Source organism: Vidua chalybeata, chromosome 20 (assembly GCF_026979565.1).
Source record: "Vidua chalybeata isolate OUT-0048 chromosome 20, bVidCha1 merged haplotype, whole genome shotgun sequence".
In the NCBI taxonomy this organism is placed as follows: domain Eukaryota; kingdom Metazoa; phylum Chordata; class Aves; order Passeriformes; family Viduidae; genus Vidua; species Vidua chalybeata.
In genome coordinates, this window is record NC_071549.1 from 891,191 (window position 1) to 914,362 (window position 23,172).

Sequence of the window (23,172 nt, forward strand, 5' to 3'; positions counted from 1 at the left end):
GGACCAGGCCATCTTTTCAGCCTCACTCCTGAAGGCTGTGCTGTGGTGGCAGTTACTTTGGTTTTGTTTGTCGTGTATTTGATTGCATTTTATTTATATTTTACTTGGTTTTGTGTTTAAGGTGGAAGCCTTTTGTTTTTATTTATTCATCTATTTAGTTATTACTAAAGAAAGCAGGGGATGGGGGCAGTGCTTTGTGCTGGCCCTGTGCTCTGTGTGGTGGTTGGAGCATTTCCCCTTGGCTCAGTCTCACAAGTCCCTCCTCGTTTGGGTTTGGGTGTGAATGTGAATGGAATTGTGCTTTTGTACCAAGTGGCCATTTAGAAAATAAAGCAGTGCTGGAGGGTCACCTTCCTACTGTAATTCTTTTGACTCAAAGAAGGCTCCCCACAGAACTCTGATTTTCCTTGTGACATTCCAGGGACAGGAATTTATCCAGACAAGTGGGTCCACATTTTCCCTTCCTGCAGTGCTCATGGTAGTGCCAGTATTGGAGCATCTGGTAGGATCTGCTTACGTAAATCTGCCCTTTCAAAGACTCTAAACTGTTGTGTCCTCACAGCCCAGCTGCCTCTCCCAGCTCTCCCTCCTCTGCTGCTCACCAAATTCTTCAGTGGTCACTCAGCTGTGAAAAATAGAAGCTGTATTGTGGTTTTATTTATGTCATATAACATTTTTTCCTGTAAATAACAAACCAGGAAGGCTTTTGTGGCTACAAAAATAAAACAATTCCCTTCTTCCCTCAGCATCATTCCCCCTAAAATAACAAGTGCAATGTAGTCAAAAGATTATCTCATTTATTTTGCACCAACTGGTTTCTTTGGGTGTAGGCTCAGTGTCTTTTCAAGAGTATCCCTGAGGGCATAATTAGCCCAAGAGAAGGAAAATGAGTATTAGTGGTTCAGGGAGAGCTGTTCTTTGATACTGCAGTTGCATAACAAGAGGTTTTCCTTGGAGCAGCATCTCCTCAGACCATGAATTCGCTGTGGATTCACCTTCAAAGCAATTTACCTTCCTCGAGGTAAAGGGAACAGTGCTTAAGCAAAGGTTTTTATTTTAGCCCTGGCATTGAATATTGGCTAAATTTAGCCTCCCCATTGGGTTGCAGTGGTATGAACCCTTGGAGCTGCCTGCTTGCAGGTACCTTGATAACAGCAAGATACCTTGATAACAGGTACTCAGCAAGAGCTGCTTTTGAAAGTCCCAGCCAGAGGCAACACAATTCCAATTCCATTTCCATCAGTGCCCAGCTCCACCTGAAACAGCAGCACAGCTCTGAGGCTTTGGTGAGTGCCAGTGCACTGGGGAGAGGCTGGTAGTGGTTGTTGGTTGGGTTTGCAGAGCTCCTGGTAGTGCTTCAGTCATTCTGTGTGTCCAGGTAGCCAGAAAGAAATGAACTAAACTGAAAATAGAAACGAGCTTTCCATGTTCACATTTCCTGTGGTGCTTGATCAATACAGTCCAATTTCACATTTGCTTTTTGGGGTTGCTTGTAAATTTTTGACACAATCCCTTTTGGGCTGAAAGTTGCTTTTGCTTGGCCTGGGTGCCAGGAGGATTTAGTATAGGGTGAAGGACTCGTGAGCCTTTCCAGTGTTCCTGATTTCTCAGGAAGTACATTTAAATCCTTGGTGGGGGAGTCTTGAGCTGCTGTTTCAATAGGAAAGATGAAAGTAGAAAAACGCAGTGGGGTTTTCTTTTTCTGTAAAACAAACAAAAAACCAAAACACTTCTGTGTGTCAGGAGAGGGTCAGGTTGGATTTTAGGGAAAGGCTCTTCCCCCAGGGGGTGCTGGGCGCTGCCCAGGGAATGGGCACAGACCCGAGGCTGCCAGAGCTCCAGGAGCTCCAGGAATGCACACGGTGGGGTTGTTGGGGTGTCTGTGCAGGGCCAGGGCCTGCACTGGATGATGCCTGTGGTCCCTTCCAGTCAGGCTGTTCGTGAGTCAGGGGCTGACCATGACTTTGTGCTCTGCTGCGGTTGGTGGCATCATTAGTCACAGCTGCTCCTGGATTTGCCAAATGTTTTATTGACGCTGATGGTCTGACTGAAGCCAACCACGTCCTGCTGGATGCTGGCAGCTGGGAGAGGGATTGTTCACTGCCTGCCTGAGCTATTTGGAGCTCAGACATGATGTGTCTTAGTGCCAGCCACCTCCATCAGCCCTGTCATGTGACAGGGCTTGTTCAGCAGCCCCAGGTCGGCTCTGACGCACTTCCCTCAACAGGGCAGGAATGAAATGGGAGCAGGGAGCCCAAAGCCCTGAGAGCTGAGTGTTTGCTGAGGAGGCTCCAATGGGGAATGGCTCCCCACTGCCAGAGGACAGGGTAGATGGGATATTGGGAATTAATTGTTCCCTGGCAGGGTGGAGAGGGCCTGGAATAGAGTTCCCAGAGCAGCTGTGGCTGTCCCTGGATCCCTGGCAGTGCCCAAGGCCAGCCTGGGCTTTGGGGCTTGGAGCAGCCTGGGACAGTGGGAGGTGTCCCTGCCATGGCAGGAGTGGCACTGGATGGGCTTTAGGTCCCTTCAGGTCAGACCATTCCATGATTCCAGGATTTCTCAAGCTGCTCACACTGTGTTTCTGTCATGCTCTTTGCTTTACTCTCTCCTGCTGTAACAGAGCCAAACAAATCCCTGCTCTCCCTGTCTGGCAGCACACTGGGAATGGGTTAATGATGCCAAAGGCTGACCCTGCTGACATTGGATAAATTATTCTGTCCCACAAGGATAGTTTTGCTGCAATCCAGTTGGTTCTGTCCTTACTGGTTAAGGAAGGCTACAATTTAGCCCCAGGGTGCCCAGGACACCTCTATTTTACTTGTCTCCAAAGACAAGTGGTGCATTAAGAAATAGTCTGGGCTTCAGCAGCCACTTAAACTGTTGTGCTCTGACTTTGTGCTGCAGCTAAAGCTGTGTGCCTGTGGCTTTTAGTGGGGAAAGGCAGGCAAGAGGCTGACTTCAGAAAAATACTGAAGACTGGGCTTTTCAAGTGCTTACCAACCTGGAGTTGAGGTTTTTAAAAGCTTTGGTGGCTTTTGCTGGCCCTTCTTGGGCCGAGGCTCCCAGTTCCTGCAGCTCTTGGGCCCAGTTCAGCCTGGCTCTTTGTGCTGAGCCTCTGAAATGTCCTGTGCTGCTGGCTGGGTGCTTTGCAGGCTCTGTGCTCCAGTTTGGGACCTGGCAGGCTTTGGGAGGAGCTGTTTAACTCCAGGTGGCACTAGCAGCCCACAGCTGGCTCTGGGATTTGTGACACTGGTGCAGTCCCCAGAATGTGCCACAGAAATCAAATACCGGCTGTGGGCAGAATAAAAATTACTTTGCTAGCTAACAAATTACTCGTGGTGAGCAGAATAAATACAGTGACCATACCCAGGCACAGAGATCAATTCTTTCGGAAATGTCAGTAAATAAAGGGCAAACACACAGGTAAAAGGAAGGAGTCCAGGCAGCAGAAGATGCTTAAGCCCCACTGTGTGAGAGCTGCCAGGAGCTGGTGGAGAGCTGACTGCAATTCTGATGTGCTGGCACAGCTGCAGCACCTGAGCAGGAGCAGAGGAGATGGATAAATCACGTTTAGGCGTCTGATTCTTCTCTCATGTGTTACCAGAGCTGGTGGAATAACCCCATGATAACAAAGAGGAAAATAAAAATAAACACACTTATATTTGAAGTGCGTCCTTTTTTGATTTGTTTTAGGTTTTGGCAGGGCTTTGGAGAGTATTGGGCTTTGAAATTAAGTCTAAGCTGGAACAAAGTACAGGATATGTTCAGGCAAGGATAAAATTTGCTGTCCTTTCTTTGTAATGTGACACTTGCCCCACACAAGGGGACAGTTCGGGAAAATGGAAATGTGGAGAAAGGAATGTGCCCTGAATGACTGAAAAGTGTCTCAGGAAAACAGAACAGAAAAGAGATGCAGCTCATAGCAGTCAGTAGTTCTGTCTGTTACCTTTTGAGTGTGTTCTGGGTGCTTCAGGAGGAGACTTGTGCATGTGGAACCTCCCATTCCAGACTTCAGCCAAAGCTGACCCTGAGGTACAGCTCTTAAAAATGCCAAGTGCTTGCAGATTTCTTGAGTTTTTCTGTGAACAAAGAATTGCAGAATCCCAGACTGGTTTGGGTTGGAAAGGACCTTAAAGCTCATCCCATCCCACCCTTGCCATGGCAGGGACACCTTCCACTGCCCCAGGCTGCTCCAAGTCCCAGTGTCCAGCCTGGCCTTGGGCACTGCCAGGGATGCAGGGGCAGCCACAGCTGCTCTGGGCACCATGTGCCAGGGCCTGCCCACCCTCCCAGGGAGCAATTCCTTCCCAATATCCCATCCATCCCTGCCCTCTGGCAGTGGGGAGCCATTCCCATGGGAATGGCTGAATCACCACTTGGATTGATTGCTCTTGGAGGTCCCTTCCAACCCAAACCAGTCCACGATCCCTTTCTGGGAATGCTCTGCCTTGGCGGTGCTTTTGGACAAATGGGCCAGATACAGATGGCTCTGCTGCGTTTTCTCTGATGTTGATACAGGTGGGAGTGTCAGTGGTCTCCGAGGCTGTTTCTGGCAAAGGCATCATTGGACAGGAAATGGTGCCTTTGGCTGTGGGAGGTTTTATATTCCTGTGCTTCAGAGGGAAAGGTGCTCTTGGATTAAAAGAGACATCAAAGGGAAACGCCAGGTTTTGAGAATCCTGGAGGTCTCTTATGATCAGCTGTGGAGGCTGGAATTTGTGGTAGCTCCTGGCATTCCCACCCCTGAACTGTGCCAGTCCCATTTCCCTGGCTCTAGGTTGGCTTTGGGCTGTCTGTGCAGCAGCTGAATCCCTTTCACTGCCCCCAGGGGGCTTTTACTGTGTCTTGAAAGCGTTCAAGAGGTTCGTGTTGTGTACAGTGACAGGGATCTGAGGCAGCTGGGAGGCCAAACCTCCCACCCCTTTGGGAGGGAAGGGGTTTGTGCTAACAAGGGAACAGTCCTGTGATTCCTGCTTCTGTCCCACTCCTGCTTTCAGCTCATGGGAGCAATCCTTCCCAAATCATGAGCCTTTTGGATTTTTTAAGAGCATTTTTTCAAAGAGACAATCCAAAATAGGTCTTGGTGGACATGGTAAGAATTTCTTTAACGTTGAGCAGTTCTAGGAATGAACCTGGAGGTGTCTCTTGTGATGCTTGGGCAATCTGAAGAATTCCACTTCCCAGCGTCTCCTTCTTTCTAGATTTGTATAAAATACTGATATAATCTGAACAGGTGCCTCACTAGGGGCATTTCTTCTTGTTATTGTTATTATTCTTGCTGTTATTATTCAAGTATTCTTTGGGTGGTGACTCAAGCACAGCAGTTGTGTTTCAATGTGGAAAATGGTCCTTACAGGTGGTGGGGATGGATCCTGCTGTCACTGACCTTCAGCTCTGGCCCTGTTAAACTGCAGTCCTTCAGAAGCACAGGAAATTGGGATTTTTTTTCCCCTGTAAAACTTCTGCTAGTATGAGACTGCCCTGAGCTGCAGCTCTAGCAGATAAACCCTGCCTCAAAGCAGTGGTTTTATTGCAGGAGAGTGCTGGATAGCTCCACGCAGCAGTGGCAGCTGCACTTTGCTGCTCTCAGGGCAGTCCTGTGACAGCCAGCAGCGTTTGGAGGCACAGTGAGGCCTCAGAGTGGCTTTCTCAGCTCCCAGAGTGTCCATGGTTTGGAAAGACGGGTGTCTGCTAAGGAAGGCGGGAGCCTCCCCTGAAATGGAAAAAAAAAAATGTAGACCCCCTCCCTCTGAATTGTTATAAATTTGAAATTAAGCGGGGCTCTCAGGCAAAAATATGGCAGCAGGAATAGCAGTTCTTTATTAGGGAAGAAAAAAAAAATAAAATAAACAATGCAGTGAACTAAAACAACACTGACAGGGTCAGAACACAACCTGACTCCCTGTTGGACAGGGTGTTGGCAGCAGTCCAATTGGAATTGAGGCTGCAGCCCTCCTGGAGCATCAGGTGTGGTTCTGTTGGAGCAGTGATCTTGTAGAAAAGGGTGCAGTCTTCCTCTGAAGAGGCAGCTGTTCCTCTGGGAAATGCAGTGCAGGAAAAGCCATGCTGGTGTTCCAGAAACTCCAGATTATATCCAAGTAGGAATGCTTGGCTCCTCCCTCTGGGCGGAGCATCTCCCAATGGGATGTTACAGTTCTTATCAGTCATGCAGTGACATTCAGTAGCCCATTAACAGCAGATGTCTCCTCTGAGAGAGGACTGGTTGTGGAAGAGAGAAGGAAAAGTGCCCATTTAAGAGAAGACAACTGCCACACCTCTAACAGATGGCAATTGAATACATCTTGCCTTGCAATCTAGACACAGAGCCTGCACTCCTAGAGAAGGATGGCTTGATCTTTTCCTTGTGTTTTTCGGAGCTTTTTCAACCAGGTTTCCTTCTTTCTTTCAGTATTGAATCTTTTGCTTTGGGATTTTAGGTAAAAGTAAACTTCTGGTGATGCAGAGATCTGAACTGGGAGGTGTCAACCAGGCAGGGATTGTCCCCTGTGCTGGGGCACCTCCAGTGCTGGGGGCAGCCCTGGGCCCCTCAGGACAATGCAGACCCTGAGGGGCTGGAGTGTGTCCAGGGCAGGGAATGGAGCTGGGAAGGGGCTGGAGCCCCAGGAGCAGCTGAGGCAGCTGGGAAGGGGCTCAGCCTGGAGAAAAGGAGGCTCAGGGGGGACCTTGTGGCTCTGCACAGCTCCTGACAGGAGGGGACAGCCGGGGGTGTCGGGCTCTGCTGCCAGGGAACAGGGACAGGAGGAGAGGGAACGGCCTCAGGCTGGGCCAGGGGAGGCTCAGGGTGGACATCAGCAGGAATTTCTCCCTGGAAAGGGTGCTCAGGCCTTGGCAGGCCTGCCTGGGGAGGTTTGGAGTCCCCATCGTCAGAGAAGTCCAAGGAAGGGCTGGACGTGGCACTTGGTGCTCTGGGCTGGGGACAGGGTGGGGATTTGGCACAGCTTGGAATGGATGGGCTTGGAGGTCTTTTCTAACCTCAGGGATTCAATGTCGGTGGGTTTTGTTCTGGACATTTTGCCACCCGGGGATAGTCTGCAGTCCCTGAAGGCTGCTCAGCACAGCTCTCAGGGTTGTTCAGAGAGTGCAGGGGGTGTGACACGGCTCCTGATTGGGACACTTGTGCTTGTAGAAATTCAGCTGACCTGCTCTGCTCTCAAAAATAACAGAATTGCTCAGTTGTGGACATAATTCATCCATGTCCAGGAGCTTGGAAAGATTGGATGTGTGTCTGGCATTGGTAAACTGGCAAATCACATCCAGAGCACCTGGATACTGGAATGTGCCCTAGGAATACAGACAGCACTGTCCTGGCTCAGTGCTGAGAGCTCAGTTGGATCCCTCCAGGACTTGAGTTTCAGAGAAAGGACTTTTAAGCTCTTATTTCCAGGATGGAGTGGAAATGCTGCAATGTGGTTCCAGAGAGCTGAGCACAGTCCTGCCCCAGCCTCTGGAGCAATCAGGAGCTGACTCTGACCGTCTCTCCAGTCCCTCTGTGCTCTATTAAACTCCAGTTGGCCTGTCAGGGTGAGCAATCACCACATGTTCCTCAGCCTGGTGTTACTGCCTGATAACACTCATTTCACCCCAAAGGTTGTTTAAAAGCTTAATTCACGTCTATGAAAGTGACACTTAATTTCAGTGAAATTTGGCAAGCTTCTAGATCATCTAAAATTTATCATCTAGAGCAAGATCAACTCATACCCAACCTTCAGATGAGATGTTCTTGTCCTTTAGTTGGGAGCTGAGCTGATTACTGTGAGCCTGCTCATAATTGAAGGGATCCTTTGCATATTAGACTATGGAAATAATAAATGGATTGGTTTGTTCAGCTGTAGTATCTGAAGGTACACAGGGGTAGGGAACAGCAGGTCCATCAAACACTGGATTGTTTGGAAGGTGCTGTATCCAAATATCCACTTAGAGTTATTGGTCAAGAGTCACAGCCCTTCAGAGCAAGGGGGGAATGTGTTCATAGGGAGCCCTGGCACCCATAGCTCCAGACTTGGGGCCATCAGGAGGATGGATTCAAGCGCTGTTGGCCTTGGCAGAGCCACAGGGACATTGTGGCAAAGCTGATGGAAGAGTGGAGCTAGCCTGAGCTTCCAGAAGGGAGGCTCAGCAGGAGCTGCAGTGTGGGAACAGGGCTGGAGACCCTCAGGCTGGCTTTGATGACAGTTTTTCACATGTTTAATGTGAAGCTTTGTGCCGGAGCCTTCCCCTAGATTGGGGTGACTCTGGGTGGTGGTAAAGTCTCTCCTCTAACCCGTGCCTTCAAAGAAAGACTCAGTAGTCTTCAGTCATCTGGTCTCAAGGCAGTTTATTGCATGTTATCTCAAGGCACACAGACTCCCTGACATTATCCCTGATTTCTTCTCCCTCTGCGTCTCTCTCTGCGTTTCTCTTCGTCTTCTTCTCTGTCTCTGTCTCTGTCCCTGTCTCTGTCTCTGTCCCTGTCTCTGTCTCTCGAGGGGCTGGTGCCATCTTTTATATCACACATTACGTATTAGGTGTTTATAGTTTTTCTCCAATGCCTATTACCTATGTTGAGCAGTGACTTTCTACTCTAAACCAATCTGTGAGTGCCAACACCACCAAGAACATGGGGAATAGGAAGAAGAAAGAAGGAGGACAGGGCACGCCCAAATCCCTCCATCTTAGAACCTCTGACCCCCATGTACAAAACTCAGACCCCTCTGTACAAGGCCTAAAACCCCCCTGTACAGCACTCAAAAATCCTACCTTTCACTTTGTGACTACTTCTATTATAATATCTAAACTTTTGTGATTTCTTGTTCTTCCTGCAAGGTTAGTAAATTGTTCCATGGGTCAGACTCAAGACCACAGGGGTTCCTAGCCGCCTACCAAAGTCTCAGAAGCTTCTGCCCTGGGCCCAGAACATCTAAGAGTGTCTGAGAGACACCTTAAGTTCCGACAGCTTTGCAGTAAGGATGTGCTGTCCCCATGTGCTGGCACTGCTGAGGTCACACCCCAGTCCTGGAGTCAGATTTGGGCCCTCATTGCAGAGAGGACATTGAGGGGCTGGAGCGTTTCCAGGGCAGGGAACAGAGCTGGGAAGGGGCTGGAGCCCCAGGAGCAGCTGAGGCAGCTGGAAAGGGGCTCAGCCTGGAGAAAAGGAGGCTCAGGGGGGACCTTGTGGCTCTGCACAGCTCCTGACAGGAGGGGACAGCCGGGGGGGTCGGGCTCTGCTGCCAGGGAACAGGGACAGGAGGAGAGGGAACGGCCTCAGGCTGGGCCAGGGCAGGCTCAGGGTGGATTTTGGGGAAATTTCTTACTGAAAGGGCTGTCCAGCCCTGGCACAGCTGCCCAGGGCAGGGGTGGAGTCCCCATCCCAGGAGGGGTTTAAGAGCCCTGTGAGCGTGGCACAAGGCTCAGTGGGGGGAACGCTTGGGCTCGATGATCTCAGGGGGGTTTCCCAGCCAGAACAGTTCTGTGATTTTAGGACACTCCCAGTTTCTTGCTTAACCTTTTGTCCTCTCTTTTGGCCCAGACTGCCCTGCTGCCTCCTTCCCAGCAGTGCAGCCAGTGCTGAAGAACAGCTTTGCAGTGTTGTAGAGTCTCTGCTCACTGGCAGCAGGGGTGGAACAAGTGTCCAGCCTTGGTCTCTGGTACTTTCTCTCATTCCCAAGTGTCAGAAGCTTGGCATGGCCAGCACCTAGTGCTGGGTGACCACACCTTCTGCGAGTTCCCCACACAGTGCAGGACCCCAGTTCTGTGGCTTTAGCAGTTCTCTGCTGCTCCCTCCTGTCACCACAGCTGGGACTCCTGGCAGTGACAGAGATGAGTAACCCCCCTCTCATCCCCAAAGCTGGCTGGTGTTTGTAAGACTGTTTTGATGTTGAACATGTACAATTTTCTCGGCCTTTAAAGGAAGCTGTGGGTGCTCCACATGGTAGAAGTTGATTTAAGGAACCTAAGAGAAAATGCTGGAGCTCTGGAGCTTGGCACCTTGCTCAGTTCAGCTGCTTCCTTTCTTCCCTCAAACAGCTCAGTAGCAGATCTGGGTGGGCATGTCCTATTTCCAATGTAATTTTTCTGCAAAACCCATTTGAAAGCAGCCATGTTGCTGTTACTGACAAGTGATCTGCGAGAGAATAATCTTATATGACTGCTGGTGCTGGATTTGGAGAAATGGGAAAAATAAGACTTGGACTGTGCTGGGTGACAGCAGCAGAGTGTGCCTTGGACTGCTGTATTAGAGGGGGGAGGAGTGTAGCACCTTTCAGCTCTCATCCACAAATCCTGTAAGGACACACATTTTAGCAGGGAGGTCTCAGCTGAGATTAGACCCTGCTGGACAAGCTGTTTGCAGAGAAAAGCTGCAGAAAGAGGCAGGACAGAGCCAGGGCAGGGAGGTGTTGGGTTCCAGCCACGTGCAGCTGTGTGTGTGGCTGTGCCCCTGGAACTGCACCAGCATCCTCTGAGCCAGTCTGAAGTAAAGGTGTCTCCAGGACTGCATGTGGCTTTGGGGACTGTCTTAGAAGGGCTGTCACAGAATCCCAGAACAGTTTGGGCTGGAGGGGACCTTCAGGGAACAGGGCAGGGACACCTCCCACTGTCCCAGGCTGCTCCAAGCCCTGTCCAGCCTGGCCTTAGGCACTGCCAGGGATCCAGGGGCAGCCACAGCTGCTCTGGGCACCCTGTGCCAGGGCCTGCCCACCCTGGCAGGGAACAATTCCTTCCCAATATCCCATCCATCCCTGCCCTCTGGCAGTGGGAGCCATTCCCTGTGTCCTGTCCCTCTATCCCTTGTCCCTCTCCAGCCTTCTGCCTGTATATTCCAGTGTGAGGAGATGGATCAAACACCATCAGGTGGAGTGGGCAGAGGAGCCTGGGCAGGTCCCTGCTGGGTTTGAGTGGCAGGAGCAGAGCACTGTTTGGCTCCCTGTTAGCCCTGTCTGTTGTGCACACAGTTTAATTTCTGCCTGCTGCAGCTGGTGTGGCATCTGCTGCTCCTGCAATTCCTGGCTGGCTCGGTGTCCTTGCAGGTGTGGGGGACTTTGGGATGCAGTTGCTCTCTCCTTGCTTTGGGACCTTGCTGTGCCAGAGCAGCTCAGGGACAGACGAGCAGGGCAGGGCAGTTATGCTGCTGCTGTGGAGGAGCTGAAGGCCAGTTTGCTGAGGTGAAGGCTTTTTCCCTGTTAAGTTTGTGCTGGTTGGCAGGAAGAAGACTTGATAGCTAAAATGTGCTATTTTTCCTTACCTTGAAAGTGTTAAAAAGAGCAGCAGGAAGGTGCAGTAGGCAGCTGAGAGGTGCTGAGTTTGGGGACAGCCAGGCCAGTGATGTGTGAACGCACTGTGAGGGACACAGCGAGGTGTCTCAAATCCCTCTTATTTTTATGCTGATTTTGAAGGGATTTTGAATCCTTCAGACATATTGGCCTCTAAGCACATTTGTCAAAGAGGAATATAACCCTACTCAGGCAGTTTGGGTAATAATAACACTTAGTGCTTAACGAACATTGTGCAATTAATCCTCCAGGACCCATTGGAATAGAATTGTGTTGATCTTGGCTGGGGACTGAGGAGCTGATCTGAGCTCAGCTGTCCTTTGGGTGTGGAGGAGTAGCTCCCTCCATGGCACTGGTGAAGCTCGGGTGGGGTTCAGGCTGAGCCCTGGTTGTGTTGCCCTCCTGTGCCCTCCCAGCTGCACAGGGGATCAGCTCCTGTCCTGCAGGCTGGGACAGGGATCCTGGGTGCTGGTTGGGAGCTGTTCTGGGGTCAGGGGGCCAGGGACACCCTCCTCCTGCTCTGGGTCTGTGAGCTGTCCCTGGGCTAGCCAGGCTCTGCCATCCTGTCCATGCAGGAGTCCCCTGGGCACCCTGGTTCAAACCAGACTCAACAATATCAATCCATGTCCCACTAAAAGAAACCATTTGCAGTTGGCTGAGGTCCTTGGGCACTGCCCTTGCTGGTGGTGTCACCTTGGGGCCAGTGGGGAAGAGCAGCATTGAGTCCATGGTGTCAATCACGCTGGGTACCACTTGGTATATTTTGTGTGTCAATTCTTGCAGGCTAAACTCAATTGTTTGATGATTTGTGCTTTGTTTTCAGGTTATAAACTCATTGGGAGCCATTCTGGGGTGAAGCTCTGCCGATGGACAAAGGTACATTCTGTTTCCTTTTCTCATTTCATAAATAAAAACAATGCTAGAGACTTGCTCAGGTATTCCAATTTCCTGATGAAATATCATTTTAAAATGTGCTATGATTTGCACAAACCCAAATTCCATCTTTCAAGCTATAACCTTGCATTTCCAGCTATTAAAATCCCTCTGCAAAGAGTGAGAATAGAGTTGTGGCACAGAGCTGGGAACATCCTTTTCTGGTTTTTCCTGTTGTTCTGCTGTCTGCTAAAACATCTTCTGCCCACTGAAATCCACGTGAGGGGAGAGTGGGAAGGTTGTATCCCTGGTGTGAGGTTGTGGAACAGGGATGCCACAGCCATTGCCACACCTGAGGCTGTTTGAACCCCCTGTGCTGGGGCTGGGTTGTGACAGTCAGGGCTCCCCCGGTTCTCAGCATTTATCAGATCAGATTTCCACGGGAAGGTGTTAATGATTTCACTGTTGCTAATGATTTCCCTGCTCTGTGGGGTGTGTGGATGTGGCTGGGTACAGCACCTGTGGGTATGAGTGCACCTGTGTGCCAGAGCCTCCTCCCAGCCCTGCACGTGGCTCCTGGAGGAGCTGGAACTCAGTAGCTTTTCAAGCAGTTTCCAGACTTAAAAATATTCCCAGCAGAGGCACAGAGCCCTGGAGAATAAACTGCAGCCCCTTCAGGGTGGGTGTGGTTTCAGCTATCCTTGGCATGTCCCTCTGGAGCTCACAGGTCTCTAGTGTTCTATATTTGGGGAGCAGTGTTCATCCGAGAATCATTAAGGATGGAAATGCCCTCAGATCATCGAGTCCAACCATTCCCCCAGCACTGCCAAGGCCACCACTGCCCCATGTCCCCAAGTGCCACATCCACAGGGCTCTTAAACCCCTCCAGGGGTAGGGTCTCCACCGTTGCCCTGGACAGCTGTGCCAGGGCTGGACAACAAATTCCAGGAAGGAATTTCCCCAAAATCCACCCTGATCCTCCCCTGGCCCAGCCTGAGGCCGTTCCCTCTCCTCCTGTCCCTGTTCCCTGGCAGCAGAGCCCGACACCCCCGGCTGTCCCCTCCTGTCAGGAGCTGTGCAGAGCCACAAGGTCCCCCCTGAGCCTCCTTTTCTCCAGGCTGAGCCCCTTTCCAGCTCCCTCAGCTGCTCCTGGGGCTCCAGCCCCTTCACCCACCATGTTGTGACATCCTGTACCCTTGAGCATCCCTGGATGGGAACCTCTGGAGTCAGCACCCTATTAAGATGCCAGCACGTCTGTAATTCCTGTGCTGTGGCAGTGATCAGTCCTGGCTGTCTGAGCTCTCCTTTGCTGCATGATTAACTTTGTTTATTTTTGAAGAGCCCTTAGGACGCCATCCCAGGGTGGCTGCAGAGAGTTTTCATTGTAGTGCCTGGTGTCAATGAACTGTTTCATCAAGAGCCTTGTTCTCCTGAGCAGCATAGAGAGCCCACCCTGAGCTGTCAGGAGTGTGTGGGATGCACTGATCCCACTGCTACTCTGCTGGTCACTCTTACACCCATTTCCCTCTGCTGTTGTTGTTAGTGGCAGACATGACCACAAAACGTTTAAAGAAAAACTTGCCAAACTTCCATGCTTTGACTGAGAAAGGCAGAGAACCTATTTTTATGAAAGACCCAGACTTTAATGCAGCACTGTAAAGCCATTTCACAAAATAAATAGCAGCTCTGTGTGCTTAGATGGGCTCACACTATTTTTAGCTTAAGCAGGAATTGAATGTAAAGTCTTCTAATAAATTGAGCTGAAATTGGTTCCAGGCAGTGGCTTTGCCTCAAGTTCACACCAGTGTGTGAGAGCCTTCAGGAGCCTTTGTGGAGATTTGTATCAGAGGAAAGCAGGAGCAGGGCTGGCAGGATCACTCTTAAGTGGAGTTTCATAGAGGTATCTCAGATGGAAAAGATTGGGTTCTGTCAAATTCCAGAAAAAAACAGAAACCCTGTATGTTTTAGGAAGAGACTATTTGCCTTAGGAAAAGCCAAATATAACTTGCTCTCCTGAATTTGTGAATCTCCTGAAGTCTCTCTCATTTGAAGAATGGATAGAATCAACAGCATTTTCTATGTCATTTAATCTTCCACCTGTACAGCCAGTTAGGGATTAGCTGTAGATTTTTCCCTGCTGCTCCTTTCTGTTGGATCACCAGGACTCTCCAGGAAGAGGAAGGCAGATTGAAAGCTGCTGTGTTTTATTTCAAGTTTTCTCTTGAGAGTAGTAAAGTTTCTTTCTCATTTATTATTATTTAACTGAGCTAATGAAAGAGAGCCTTTTCTGCAAGCAGCCTGCATGATAAATAGGAGTTGAATCCTGTTGGGAAAGCTTCTGTGGCTGTACAGGGAAGGGAAGTGCAGCCTCCTGCTGGAGCCACTGCCGGCTCTGAATGAAGGTTTATAAGGTCAGGGCATTTATTTAATTTACTGCTGCAAGAAATACTCTGCCAGATAAATGAAAAGAATGGAGTGTTCAGTAGGACAGCCTTGAAATGGATCCTTGTTGCTCCTGAGTGAGCTTTTCCAGGAACACTTCCTGCAGCTCAAGAGGCTTCACCTGCTCTTCATGGGCTGAGGCTGAAAAGCTGCAGGAGAGCACATTGTTGTGCTGGGGTTTGCCAGAGCAGGGGCTGAGCAGCTTAAAGTTCTTTCTCCTCTAACACAGGGATGAGTTTGACATCCTAAATGCAGTCTGGCTGCAGGGGCACATGTAAAGAGGCACGTTTTTTAGGGAGCTGGGAGTTTCTCGGGGCAGGTGGCACTGGTGTCCCTCAGCCCTGCTTAGGGCATTGCTGGACTTGGAACTGAAGTCAGAGGTGGCTGAAGGGAGCAGATCCACAGCTGCCCTCAGTTTGGCTCCAGATGGGGAATTTTAACTGTCCTGTTGTGTGCTTGTGTGTGTGTGTATGTGTGCCCTCAGTTTGGTTTCAGATGGGTTTTTAACTCTCCTGTGTGTGTCTGTGTGTATGTGTCCTCAGTTTGGTTCCAGCTGGGTTTTTAACTCTCCTGGTGGGTGTGTCTGTTCCCCTGCCCTCAGTTTGGCCCCATGAGGGTTTTTAACATGCCCTGTGTGTTTTCCTGCCCTCAGTCGATGCTGCGGGGCCGTGGGGGCTGCTACAAGCACACCTTCTATGGCATTGAGAGCCACCGCTGCATGGAGGCCACCCCCAGCCTGGCCTGTGCCAACAAGTGTGTCTTCTGCTGGAGGTAAGGCACCTGTGGGCTTTGGCCAGGGTGGGGGCTCTGTGGGACACTGCCAGCTGTCCCTGAGCCAGCTGTGCTCTGGGGAGTGTGGGCTGGGTGTGCTGTGTGAACCCCTGAGGTGCTGAGCAATGGCAGTGTCTTTGGAAATGGGACCATTTTCCATATGTAATGTACCTTCACCCCCACCAATTCCACTGCTCCAAACAAGTGAAAAGTGATCATTCAGTAATTGTTGCTTTCCTAAAACAGCAGCTGATAAATCCCAGAAACACGGGGGTAGGAAGAGCCATCCAGGATCACCCAGTCCAGACTGTACCCGATGCCCACCTTGTCATAGCCCATAGTGCTGAGTGCCACATCCAGCCCTTCCTTGGGCACCTCCAGGGATGTGAACTCCAGACCTCCTTGGGCAGCCCCTTCCAGTGCCTGTCCACCCTTTCCATGGGGAAATTCCTCCTGAGCCTCCCCTGGCCCAGCCTGAGGCCGTTCCCTCTCCTCCTGTCCCTGTTCCCTGGGAGCAGAGCCCGACCCCCTCGGCTGTCCCCTCCTGTCAGGAGCTGTGCAGAGCCACAAGGTCCCCCCTGAGCCTCCTTCTCTCCAGGCAGAACAACCTGTCTTCAACTCAATGACTTCCCATTGGCCAGGAAAGTCTCCCCTTTCCTCAGAGAACTGACTTTGTGGTGAATTCCTGAAGGAAAGGAGCTGTGCTGGATCAGAGCTTCTCTAGCACTACTCACTCACTCCTGCCTGGGCTTCCAAGGGAGGTGTGTGCCAGGCTGGGGGAGTGCGGGGTGGGATTGGGAAGAGAGGCTGAGGTTCAGCAGAAATGCCAGCAGTGACGTGAGAGCACCTGGAGTGGGAGGAGAGGGAGGTTGTGCTTTGAGCTCTTTTGTTTTCCACCCTGCTAAATCATCACATGGGAGCTGTACTTCCTCTGGGACTTAAACCTTATCCCAGGCTGCCAGTCACACCCATTCCATCCCCCAGCCTGGGGGGATGGTGGTCCAGCATCCCAGTGAGTATTCTCTGAGCAGCCTGAGCCAGTGGAAGGTGTCCCTGCCATGGCAGGGGGTGGAATGACGTGGGCCTGAAGGTTCCTTCCCACCCAAACCATTCTGGGATTCTTGATAATATTTCCATGCAAAGCCAGCCAAATTCCTCTGAGTGCCCCTTTCTGTCTTTCATACTCCTTAGGTTTTAGTAATGCAGATATTTCATGGGGGCATTTAAAGGACTGCCCTAACTTGGAGGGTGCTTGGAAGCTGTCTCCCATGTTAAATGTGAGCACTGGACACAGGGCATCCTGTGCAGCTTGCATTTGGTAGTCTGTTCCAAAGGGTTCCTTGGTGCTGTGGATGGGCTTTTCTCATCCTGGGCTTTCCTGGCTGGGAAGGAGGCAGCAAATGGCACCTTTAATGTGCAGCTTCTGCTTTGCTTCAGAGCAGGGCAGTGCCTGGCAAGGAAAGCCTTCTGCTTGTGTCTGTTTTCCACGTGGTGTGCATGGAGTCCTGCAGTGGGACTGTGCTGGGAGGGACACTGCCCTGCCTATGCTTGTCCCTCTGTCCCCACACACAAGGTACATCCTAAACAGCAAACAAGAACATGGTCAGGATGAGGGGCTTTGTTCCCAGCATTGCTCCACAGAGCACTTCCCAATTTCTCTTCCAAATGCCCTCATTCAGGATTTTTTGGTAGCAGCCTGGATGTGGAATAGGCTGAATCAGGGAAATCCAGCAGATGTGAACTGGAGAGTGCAGAAACTGATAAATGAGATAGTACAGATGTATCAATAATTGATAAATCAGTCCATTAGTGTAGAGACCCAGAGAAGGTGGCACTGTTCCCTGTGTCTCTTATTCATCATCCTGTCGCTGTCACCTGTCACTTCAGAGGGATCTGGCAGCAGCAGCAGCAGTGATGACAATGAGTGCTACAGTGCTGATTTTCCTGCTGGCTCCAACCTGAGTGCAAGAAACAGCTTCCCAGGGCACTGAGCTCAGAGGTTTCAGCATTGATTCATTTATTTCCCTGCTCTGGGTGAGGTGGGTGGCAGGTGTTGGACTCTCCCACATGGAATGCAGCTGGCTGTCTTCAGCCTCCCCTGGAAACTGGAAGGTTTAAGTCGGAAGATGTAAGGCTCAGTTTGAGGCTCATCCCAGGACATTAAGCTTGACTTAAACCAGAACTGCTGCTGAAAGAAGGTTTCTTTTTGGTGACTTTTCCAGCTCCTATGCCTGGGCTGCTGCAGCCTTCATGTGGCTGTGAGAGGGATCTTCCCTCTGTCCTTGCCACACCCAATTCCCACTGATCCTATGCCACCCCAGCTCCCAAACCCTGTAGTCAGGCCTATCTATGCTTCTTGTTTTATCCCCCACACCTGGCGTGTGAGACTGAAGTGGAACTGCAGGCCCTGATGGCTGGGCAGGATAAACAAGGCAGCTCCGGAGCAGCAGGTGCCATCTGTGCTGGTGCAGACACGTGAAATCCCAGTTTTGATCTGCTTTTGGCAGAATGTTGTTCATACATGTTGGTTTTGTGCTGGGCTCCTCGTGCAGCTCTGCACGCTGCCTTGCAGATAAGGCTGCTGGGATTCTTCCTTCTTGATCTCTTCTTTCAGGATTTTGACATTTGGTAGATTCTGCCAATGTTTCCAACTGCACAACCACCGAGCTCTCCCTGGATGGCTGAAGGAAAGGCCAAGGAGTCTGTTTATTTTCTCTTCCTCACTTTAGCAAGAATGCTGCAGTTCAGCTGCTTTCCCTGGGAATTGGTTATCACTGAAGTTGGCTGGTCTTGACTAACACATTTTGGCCCCAAACCAGTACTCATGGAATCACAGACTGGTTTGGGTTGGGGCCTTAAAAGGCATCAGTTCCAGCTGCTGTGGGCAGAACACCTCCACTAGAGCTCGTAGGTGGAGCCAGTATCCAAACATCCTCAGAAAATTGGGGGATTTTGTCAGAGATGTGCCTTCACACTGCACTGGATGCTCTTCTTGTCCCCCTTGCCCTTGGGAGCTGTCACAGCTGCCAGGGCCCCCTCACTGGCTCATGCCTCCCTGCCTGTCCCCTTCAGAGAGCTTGGTGATGCAGGGTTATGGGGCAGCTTTTTGTGGGGGCAGGAAAAGCAGACTGGAAGCTGGGCCAGGGCAGGGTCAGCTTGGATTTCAGGGAAAGGTTCTTCCCCCAGAGGGTGCTGGGCACTGCCCAGGCTGCTCAGGGAATGGGCACGGCCCCGAGGCTGCCAGAGCTCCAGGAGCTCCAGGGATGCCCAGGCAGGGATTGTTGGGGTGTCTGTGCAGGGCCAGAGGTTGGACTGGATGATCCCTGGGAGTCCTTCCAGCTCAGGATATTCCATGATTCTCCAGGGTGGATTGTTTGATGTCCCGCAAGGCTGTTCCATCAAAAACACTGAGGGGGACACCCCACACCTGAATTACTGCAACATCCCCAGTCATAATCTTGTCCTCCAAGGGAGTTTGTCCCTCTCCATCCCTGCTCCCACCTGCTCTCACTGAGGCTGTGTCTCTTTAGCTTAATTGCCTAAATGGAAATGTGCAAGTGACCAAATCTTTTAATCAATTAGAGCAAGTGTGGGTTTGGAGCTCTGTGACACCTCCCTGCAGCACAGGCACCAGGCAGACCTGATTTGATGAGGGTTTTTGGCTCAGTGTCCAAAGCCCAATCAAATATTGTGGAGAGATGGAACAGCTAAATAAGATTTAAATTAATAGGGTTTATTACTTTTGCATCTGAGGAGACAGCAAAGCAGACAGAGTGAAATATCCTGTGAAGAAATTGGCTCATATTTTTTCTGCTGTAACTTTCATGCTTTTACCTGTGCTTGGAGGTTTCAGGTTATGCTTGTATACAGCAACTGAAGATGTGTTCAGACACTAAATCAGTGGGTGGCCAAAAGCCAGGCATCCCAGTAAGCCCTGCAAAATACAGAGATTAAAAATTAATAATCTGTCATAAGAGAAGTACTTAAGGTCTTTAAAAAATTAAGAAGAAACTGAAAACAGATGAAAACAAAAGCTTCTCCTCAGTATCTAACTTGATTCCAGAGGGTAAATTTCTCAGGGAAATGGGAAGTATTGATATCAAAGGAGTGGACACTGCAGGTTTGGAACACCTGGAAGCTGAGCCTGAAAGCTCACAGAGTCTCTGAGCATGTCCAGCCCCCAGGCCCTGGTTCTGCCCAGCGTTTCATTTTGGTTATGGTTTTGTTTCCAGAAGGGGTCTGTTGTGACCAAGGTTCATCCCTCACATTGGATTCTTCTTCACTGGTTTGTTGAGTTTTGGGCCTGTCTGCCAGGAGCTACTGAAATGACCAAATAAATGGGGTGAGGGACAGCACAGTGTGCCCAGTTCATGCCCCTGGTAAAAAAAAGTCTCAGTGCCTTCATGTGCTGCTCTGCCAGCTCTGTCATCTGTGGGTTGAAATCTCTGATTTTCATTTTATAGCACTTTGTGATCTCCTGGACTTGGACTTCTTGAAGGTTCTGGGACTTGTGACAATCAGCTCCCAAATTTATGGCCTTGGTAGTGAATATAAACAGATTATGGGCTGTGAAATGTCCACACTGGGCCTTGGGTGTCCCTGCAGGGGATGGTGGCAGGTCCAGCAGTCACTGATGAGGGGCAGTGACCAGGGGCTTTTAAAGTGAATTTGCAGATTTTGACATCCAGGTGAGTTTTGGAATGGTCTGGGAAGCTGTGCTGAGCAGGGTTCAGGATGGGATGGGTGGGTGGATACAAACACAGGACACTGAACATCCACCTGCCTTTCAGGAGATCCTGCTCTTTTAAAAGGGAGCATCTCAGAGTTGGGATGGAGCTGAAAACCATCTTTAAGGTTTCAGTTGGAAGAAAATCACAGAATTCTTTTGGTTGGAAAAGCCATCTCAAGATCCTTGAGTTCATTTGTTCCCCCAGCACTGCCAAGGCCACCAGACCCTGTCCTCAAGCGCCACATCCATGGGACTTTTAAACCTCTCCACCACTGCCCTGTGAAAACCCTTTCCATGAAGAAATTTCCCTTAATATCCAGTCTAAGCCACCCCTGGCACCCCCTGGTCGTGTCAGCCAATTTATCCAGCCTGCTCCAGGGTGACTTTACCCATCCTAGGGAAAACATTGAATTCAGATTTTGTATGTCAGTCCTGGTCTCTGCCCAGCCCAGGCTGGGCTCCTCCTGTTGCTCTCAGGAGGTGCAGAAGAAAAGGTAGAGCCAGGTTTCATTTTGTACCAGCAGGAACATTAAACATGGTTGGCTTGTGCATTGGCCAAGCTTTTTTTGTGGTCTCCCTCTTTCTCCTCCCATCATTCCAGGGAAAGTCCTTGGGATCTCTTTTGTGTGTCCTTTCCTGGTCATGGCTGATGTTTTGCCTTCCTCTTTCTGCTGATGCCCCTGTGTTTTTGTGCTCCTTCTTTTGTTTGCAGCTGGAGGCTCACGAGGCTGCAGAAGAACAGATTGATTTTTGTTTTGTCTTTGCTTTTTATTGCTGCAGTTTGCACTTCTGCCTTAATAGGGCTTCCGAAACTGCCAGTTCTCCTGAAGTTCTTTTCCCTTAAGCTCTTCTCCTCTGGGATCTCCCTGCTGGCTCTCAGGGTTCACTGAGACTGCTTCTTGAACTCTTCTTGTTTTTATTCTGCTCCTGCCCTCCCTAGGAGTGGTGTGCTCTGTCCTCTCATGTCGCTGCCACCAGCACTTCCTCACCTTCCTGTTCCCCACCAGGTATCACCCTGGCTCAGTCAATGCCTGCAGTAAATGATATTTTATGCCTGAGCTGTATCTGCCCTCAGAGCTTCTTAATAACCAGTTACAGAAGGTATAAAGCAAGAGCTGATTTATTAAAATAGCCCCCAAGCAATTGGGGAGGCAGAGCACAGCCCTGGGAAGCTGCATCTTCACAGGGGTCCCAGAACCTGCCAGGGACACTGGGAATGCTGTCCCAGGCTCCCAGTGGATCAGAAGTGTGCTGAGACTGCAGGGGAAGCTGGATGGGAGCAGGCTGGGTGGCTGGGGAGATTCCAGGGCAGCCAGCAGGAGCTTCCCATCATGTTCCCTGCAGTTGTGGGGCTGTGGCACTGAGGTGTCTCTGAAGGAGTACACCAAACCTGTTTCACACCTGGAATTTCTGCTAAAATCAAGGATTTCTGCTGTGTGTGGGTTTGGGTGAGATTTCATTTTACTTGTGTTACTTTGGGAAGGAAGGAAGGAATCCCTGACACAAATTCCTGCTCAGTGTTGGTGTAGCCAGAGGTGGGTGATGGGAGCTCACAGAGCCTGGGGGCAATGGGGTGGTGGCTCTGGTATTCTGTCTGTGCTGGAGACTGGGCAACAACCTCTGGAGCCCAAGGCTTTACTGCTTTATCCTCCTCTTGGCAGGGAACCTCCTTTTTGCCAAATAAGCAGCTCTGTAGACCTGACTTGGTGTGTTTATTAAACAGTAGGATGTGTTAAAAATGCAGGGCCTGTTGGACACTAATAGCTGTCCAGGGTGCACCCAGAGCCTATTGATTTCCTGCCAGCTGGCCCTATTAAATATACAAGGTACAGTTTTTGCAGTTAAACATGGAAAAGTTTTATAAATGCCTTTTATAGCTGACATTCAGAAAACTTTCCATGTTGCCAGATGGGGAAATAAAGGGGAAATTCAAAAAGCTGTTTTGGCTTAAAGGATCCTTGAGGTGGTGTAGTTTGAGAACAGTGTTTGAATCTTTGCTCTTGAAGTGGATGAAGAAATGTTTGGGCCAAAAGCCTGATTTTATTGAGCCTGGGTTTGGAGCTTGTGTTTTAGCACTATCAGTGCAGCTGCAGGTGTTTCTCACTTGGAGAGTCTCAGAATCCCAGATTGGTTTGGGTTGGAAGAGACCTCAGAGCCCATCCAGGGGCAGCCACAGCGTCTCTGGGCACCCTGTGCCAGGGCCTGCCCACCCTCACAGGGAGGAATTTTTTTCCTGATGTCCATCCCAAACCTACTCTCTTTTGGGTTGAATCCCTTCCCTCCTGTCCAGAGGTCATTGAGAGCCTTTTGCTTGTCTCCAGTGAGGACTGCACCAGCCCCCTCATCCTGAGAAGGTGCTTCTCTGTCCCTTCTCCCTCAGTTAAATGCTGTGAGTCTTGTCCTGGAAGGCTGAATGCAGCTGTAACTTCCCAGGTGTCCCCAGGGCTGGAGAGTTTATATGCATTAATTGTTACAGTGACAATGTTAGTAATGGTGCCTTATGTACTTCACTGGACATGACAAATGATGAACAAGGCCATCAAAGAAGTTTTTTCCATTAGAGAGAGAAGGGGAAATTGGGAAATGGATTTGTAGAGAATTCTCAAAGCTTGATAGAAGGCTCACATAGTGTTCAGCTGTATGTAAACCTTGAGATAAGAAATGCTGACTTAGAAATGCCATGGAATAGGACAGACATCGTTGAGAGAGAAATGGAACCAGAAACAAGTTTCAAAGGATGGCCTTGTGAATAAGACTTTGGAGAAATAGAGCTATGAAAGATGCACTGGAGTAGGCCCCACGAGGGGTAATTTTAGATGATTGGCTTTAAGGCATCTACAGCATGGTGTGGCAAAAAGGCCATGGAATGCTTATAATATATTGTAATTAGGAAATAGTTGGCTTCTGATTGTGATGGAGTGAATTATAACATCTGTATGCTCTCACCCTTCTCATGAGACTGAAAATGGAATAAAAGTTTTTAAAATGCCTCTCAGTTGCCCCATCTCTGGGTCAGAACAAGGCATAATCCAACAGCCAGGGATGGTGGAGAGGGGTGCAGGAAGCAGAGGTCACCTGGCTAGAAAACAG

General features: G+C 50.1%; 1 protein-coding gene across 6 annotated transcripts in view; it reads left to right on the forward strand.

Annotated features, from left to right (window-relative positions):
* The window catches only part of LOC128798004 (S-adenosyl-L-methionine-dependent tRNA 4-demethylwyosine synthase TYW1-like), a 98,483-nt gene that overhangs the window by 19,678 nt on the left and 55,633 nt on the right, over nt 1–23,172 (forward strand). For all 6 annotated transcript variants that reach the window (XM_053961096.1, XM_053961101.1, XM_053961098.1 and 3 more), the window contains 2 exons: nt 12,091–12,143; nt 15,235–15,353. In XM_053961096.1, the coding sequence (XP_053817071.1) occupies nt 12,091–12,143; nt 15,235–15,353 (172 nt within the window). The remainder of the gene's footprint in view (nt 1–12,090; nt 12,144–15,234; nt 15,354–23,172) is intronic.